The sequence below is a fragment of the Temnothorax curvispinosus genome, unplaced genomic scaffold (assembly GCF_003070985.1).
Source record: "Temnothorax curvispinosus isolate PA1 unplaced genomic scaffold, ASM307098v1 QBEX01004430.1, whole genome shotgun sequence".
Classification (NCBI taxonomy): domain Eukaryota; kingdom Metazoa; phylum Arthropoda; class Insecta; order Hymenoptera; family Formicidae; genus Temnothorax; species Temnothorax curvispinosus.
The window spans coordinates 1,113-7,724 of NW_020214210.1; the positions used below are offsets into that span (position 1 = coordinate 1,113).

The 6,612-nt window shown below is 38.9% G+C and overlaps 1 protein-coding gene across 1 annotated transcript; it reads right to left on the minus strand.

Annotated features, from left to right (window-relative positions):
* Positions 1-5,532: 5,532 nt before the first annotated feature.
* Positions 5,533-6,346, minus strand: LOC112453508 (craniofacial development protein 2-like). Its single transcript, XM_025014296.1, has 2 exons — positions 6,116-6,346; positions 5,533-6,039 (listed from the first exon to the last, which is right to left on the minus strand). Exons 1-2 carry the CDS (start codon positions 6,344-6,346, stop codon positions 5,533-5,535), a joined length of 738 nt encoding a protein of 245 aa, XP_024870064.1.
* Between the last annotated feature and the right edge of the window lie 266 nt (positions 6,347-6,612).

Here is a 6,612-nt window from a genome sequence, read left to right on the forward strand (position 1 = left end):
ACATCTATTTCTTGAACTTAATCATCATCTACATCATTATCGCTGAAATATAATAAACATTTTGCATCTTCAGTTAATTCTTTCTTTTTATGTCCCATAATTTTTCGCGAATTAGATATTATTGGATCTGAAGCAATTATCAAATTATTAAAAATATCTTCATTATTTTGTATTCGCGACATTTTTCGAGAATGATTTTCTCTATATTTTCTAAAATATTTATGGTTTGCTTCCTGAGCATCTTCAGATAATTGTCCTATTGGTATGATAGCATTTTTTATAATATCACTGCCATGAATCAATAATTTGTGGACTGAGACTGGCATGTAGTACCATGGGTATAATGATACAAATAATTCGGCAGTTCTAAAAGCATAAGATTCAAATTCCGACACGTTAATCCTATTCCCGCTAGCGATTACTTGCAACAAAACTTCAAATCGAGTTATTAAGTTCTTATCTAAACCTGTAATGGCAACTGATAATTCTGGATTAGCAAAAAATTTTCTGGCCGTGTTGCCATCATTGGATGCACTTTTTTCTTGTTTCACGAAGTTTATCAAGAGACCTGCTTTTGTTTTGAAGGCAGTCTGTATCTCTCTTTTTCTTTGCTCGACTTCTCGTTTATGACTCTCATTTCTCGCTGACCAACATTTGATATTAATTTTATACGAAATATGTAATAAGCATTTGAAACAGCGAATTCAGCAATGTAATCGTAATTGTAATGTAATTGTAATCGTAACGGCTAGCTATCCATTTTGACTTCAAATTCTTCGTGAAATTTATGATTTTTCGTTTCAATGGTTTTAACGCGATTTTAGAAAATTCAGTATCAATACATGATATTATGTGGCTTATTAAAGCCTCATAATTTGATAAATTAAGATTATTTGGACGCATACAATTAAAAAGTTGACGATTTGTTCGAAAATTTTCCATTTTGCGAGCGTGTTAAAGTGTAATCTTCTATATATTTTATATATTCTATATATTTTTCACTGTATCCTGAAAAGGACGCAAAGTGAATTGTATAAAGCAACGACAAAAATCAAAACTTTCAAAATCAAAAAGTCTTTAATCGACTATTGATCGAAAAAGACTGACGAAAAGTTCTTATTTCCGCTGTTTTTATTTTCTCCCCCTCCTCTCCCTTCCTTTCCCCTCCCTCCTTTTTTCCTCCCCTCCCCCCCTCGAGGAGAACAAATAATTTAACGTAGAGCAATCTTATTGGTCCATGGATTTACAGAATGCGCAGTACTCCAAATACATTTATCCAAAAATATTTATCATATTGCTATTATATTAATTAATGTAGTTAATTGTTATAAAATATGGATGTAATTAATCGTTATAAAATAGCAATATTTAAACAAATTATATATCTCCCTTCGTCTTTCTTTTATGAGAAAATAAACATCCATATTCACTCGACATGATCAAATTTGAGCTATTCATGGACGACGTTCGACTATGTCGAGTGAACTTTGAGGTCAATTATCTCAAAAAGGGGGACGAAGGGGGATGAATGATCATATATGGCCAAAAACACTTTGACTAGACACTTTGCCCTATCAAATGGTGCAGAGCAAACCTTAATCCATTCTAATCCACAAACTTTCTTCCTGTTTGAATATTGAAGTAAGAAATTTTTAATAGTCAAATATGTCGTGTATATTTATTAATATATAATAGTACTCAAATGACATAAAACTAAAATAAATATGTTTTTTGAACCCTAATAAATAAGTTCTGATAGGCATTTAACTCATATACGCAGTTATACCTTCGGCGGAGACTTTAGAAAGTAACCTATCAAATTACTAGAATTTCAGTATTCACGAAAATGTCATACTTTATCAGATCATTTTAAGGAAAGAACAAAAAATAAAATCAATTATAATTACATTTATTTATAGTTTAGAATATATATTAACATAAAATCTCGTCAAAATTTGAATTATACGTTTTTCATTTTTTCGTCCAATATCCGGTTTTTGATAGATTCGCCCCACTGTGCGCCGCCCTGGAAGCGCCTGAATCAGTGGGGATAACAGCCACTCCACCGGACGAAGACACAGCCCTCCATTACGTGGGCTGAGCGACCACCGCGGTAGACCCGTGCAATCGGCCCTTTTCAGGGCCACTTAGATACACCACACCGATGGTCCTTTTCAGGGCCACGTCCAATCACTGTACATAAAACCTGTATATAAGCTGTACATACGTTATTCTAAGAATATATACTGTGTCTACCAGACTTTCACTTCTCACCATTTGCGGTACCTCACCAATGCGTATCCTACCGTCCTGAAGCGAGCGAACGATAGCGAGCGAAATAAAAGTAGCCATAACGCTATAACTGGCTTTTACGCCTTTTTGATAAATGGTGATATGCTTTCGGCATATTGAAATCTCGATTATTAAAATTAGAGTAAACAATTAAGCTTTAATAATTAGAAAAATGATAAACATGACTAATTGTAAGTATTACAAGAAATTCCCAAAATATTAGTATTTAAAAAGTAAAGAGTTTAGATAGACAGAAAGAATTAATATAAGAATATGTATATATAAATAGACAAATATATAAAAAACAAATATTGATGAAAATGTCTCAAATTAAATACTTCTTTCAATACTAATTAAATGCAATAAATGATAATAAGTGGATATAGCGGATGGAAATGCAAATAAACTGGCAATAATATGTGTCATTGAGTAATTGAGAAATTGCTTGCAAAGCTAAAACGTTCAAAATTTAATAATAATTGAATTATTATGAAAGCTCCATGAAATAAAGTACATAAAATGTACTAGTTAATGATAAGGACGACTACATACAAAATTTTGCCAATTAAATTAAATGAGTTACAACGTAATTGAAAATATTAATTTTTGTACAAATAAAAATTGCAAAAAATTAGCTCTTATAACCTATCATAACTTATTAAATTCTAAATAGTATTGTGATCAAATAGTTTCCAATTAATAAATAATATTTATATACTTCCCGGCTTTCTGAACTTGTAATTCAATGAAGATCCAAAATCCACACAGCACTCCACAATAATTGTGTACTTACGATCCGATAAAAGAACAGTGCAGAACAAGAAAAAAGCTCGAGGCCTCGAGGCTCGAAACAAGAATTTGGTGATCAAGATGGCGATTGATTGTCATCTCTCCTTGTAGAGAGCCTCAAGGAGAGAGAGGCACGAGAGAGACGCCAGGCGCCAACAGGTCACGTGACAACAGGGTGCATCCAGAAGCACGACCGCTTACTGCGATCTATTGGCCGCGTTCAGGAAACACAACTGTTGAGTGAACGCTCATTATGATTGGTCCTTACACTTAGGCCGGTATTCATAGTCGGTTCTTATATATATTTAAGACCGTCTTAAGTACAATTTGAAGATGTCATTAACCAATCACAAAGCCGTATTAGCATCTTAAGACATTACTTAAGCCGGTCTTAAAATAAGAACCGACTATGAATACCGGCTTTAGATCCGGAGAAGAACCAAAGGTAAGGACCCATCATTTTGTATAACAATTATATTACTATTATGTAAGATATCTTGTAACAATTATATAAATTAAACATTATAAATATGTTACAACAATTATATATATATTATGTTACATTACATGTTATTTAGTATTTCCTCCTCCTCAATCCTTTTGCCCTTGACAGGGCGTGGCGGCGCTTCATGGTGACGCCACAGTGATCGCACTTTTAACTTGGTTGCTCCAAGCCCCCCGATCCAGCGCCAAGTGAGTCGCCCCGTGAATCGAACTCCCCACCAGGGACCGTAGCTGGTCTATCCATCTGTTTGGTAATCTTCCTCTTGGTCTCGTTCCATTAACCTTTCCCTCCACCTAAGCTTCTCCATTGTGTCTTTTCGTCTAACGATGTGTCCAAAGTAGCGGAGGTAAGCCTGATTAATTCGCTTGAGAAGTCTTGTTCTGATGCCCAGTTCTTCTAGCACCGATATATTGGTCCGGTGTGCAGTCCAAGGGATCCGGAGGATGCGCCGGAACACCCACATCTCAAACCCCTCTATCCTCCTCCTGTCCGCCTGCTTGATGGTCCATGTCTCGGCTGCATAGGTTGCGATGGGAAAGATGAGGGAGTGCACCAGTTGCAGTTTCGTATTCTTTGTGATGATTCTATCTTTCCATATTTTACTCAATTTTATGGTGGCTGCCCTGGCCATGGCCGTCCTTCTCCTGATCTCTTCTGAACATCCTCCTTTGTTAGTTATCATGGAGCCCAAATAGACCATTTTTTCAACGACTTCAAATCCAGCCACTTTCTTCACATTGGGCTGGTTATTCATCTGTTTGTCGATGATCATGATCATCATCATCTTCGTCTTATCTCGGTTAATTTCTAGGCCATACTCCCTGCTGATCAACGCGAGTCTCTCCATGATAGCTTCCATCTCTTGCGCGGTCGTAGCCAGAATCGTCGTGTCGTCGGCATACCTCAGGTTGCTGATTCTCCTCCCCCCGACGGAAACTCCTCCTTTCCAATCCTCAAGCACCTGCTGCATTATGTACTCTGTGTAGATGTTGAAGAGTATAGGTGAGAGAATACAGTCCTGCCTTGTGCCCGCCTTTGTTTGGAAGTCGTTGGATGTCGTTCGGTTGACTCGAACAGCCGCTGTGTTGTTCTCATAGAGGCTCCGCACAAGTGCCACCAGATGCCGCGGTACTCCCATTTCCATTAGAATGGTTCAGAGGGGTGTCTATTTCACCGAGTCAAACGCCTTGGTGTAGTCGACAAAGCATATAAAGACCCTGACGTTGAATTCCCTGGCCTTTTCTACTATTTGGCGAATATTCAGAATTTGCTCCCTCGTGCCCTTCCCCGGAATGAAACCACACTGCTCTTCGGCTATTTCCGGAAGCAGGAAGCACTTTAGTCTGTTATGAAGAACATGGAGAAGGATCTTGCTCGCGTGGGGAATAAGAGCCACTGTCCTGTAATTGGAGCATTCAGTGGGGGAACCCTTCTTGTAGATCGGGACGAAGGTCGTCAGGCCATTTTCCTGCGGCTATGCCATCTGCCCCGGGTGACTTCCCCCTTTTCAGCTGCCCAATTGCTTTTTCTATCTCTGAGCGCAAGATGGGAGGTTCCAGTTGCTCATAGGGCCCACATGGGGGCCCACTTGACTATGTTCGTCCCTGTACAGGTTGGTGCAGTACTGTCGCCATGTTTCTGCAATGCCTTTTGGGTCCGTGATCTTCGCGCCCTGCTCATTCTTGATTACTTGGGTTTGAGGCTTGAATTCCTTGGTCAGGTACTTGACCGTTTTGAAAAGTTCATGGGACTCGTGTCGGTTGGCGTGTCGTTCAATCATCAGAGCATATGTTTTTTAGGAAGTTGTTTTTATCCTGATTACATGCTTGTTTGATCTGTTGGCTGATCCGGCGCAATCGGTCCGCGTTGTCTGCGTTGCCTGCGTTACCCAAACTGCCTCTGATACGTCGCCTCTCTTCCACCAGTTGCAACGTTGCATCGGTCATCTAGTGCTTCTTCTTCCGGATTTTTATTGCTCGGCTTTCCCTGACTGCCCCTTTGATCCATTCTTTGATGTTTTTCCAGTATTTGTTTGGATCATCGCTCCTCCCCCAGTCAGCATTATTCATGAGATTTTGTTGGAAGGCCTCCATGTTTCCAATTCGTGTCATCTCCTGTTTTTTCCCCCTCTTCAGGAAGTGGAGTTTTATGCTGAAGGCTCCTAATAGTAGTTTGTGATCAGAGTCACAGTCCGCTCCAGGCTTAGCCTTGACATTTCTTATCGATGTCCTCCATCTCTTTTTGATCATCATGTAGTCAATTTGATTTCGGTATTCCTTATTGGGACTGATCCAGGTCGACAGTCTTCGAGGATGGTGTTGAAACATGGTATTCATGATGGCCAGGTCGTTCTCCACCGCAAACTGGATGAGGCGTTCTTCTCTCTCGTTCCTCACACCCAGTCCAAATGCTCCCCCTGTGCCTCTCAGGTGAGCCTCCTCGACCTTCCCCACCTTGGCATTGAAGTCCCCAATGATTACTACTGGTTACTTTGAGGGTATATTTCTCAGGAGGCATATACACCTGTACCAGGTGAAGGTTTCTTGGTCTAGCTGCAAGGGTGATCTTGATTATTCTGTCATTGATGGGCTCATATGAGTGCACCGTCTGTGCAATCCTTCTGCTAACCAAGAACGCGACTCCATTCCGTCCTCTGTTCGCACCTCCTGACATGTATATGTTATGGTGTTCCGTGTGGAAGTGTCCTTGATCCTTCCAGTGGGTTTCAGAGATGTCACATATGTCAACCTTATCCCTCATCAGCTCTCATCAGCTAATATATATATATTAATATCTGACATGTATTAAAATCTGAGAATTTTTACGTGACGTACAAAGATTGAATTTTTAAAACAACAATATAATTATGTCAATTAAAGACCATATTACTATTGAAGCAGAAAATAGAGTTAAAAATTAGAAAATAATTTTTCAAAAACGAGGTTTGAAAACAGCATTTATTATAGATATTTTTAGAAATATGTTTGTGTAAAATGCTGATTATCCTGAGAGGGATGCGGAGTGCA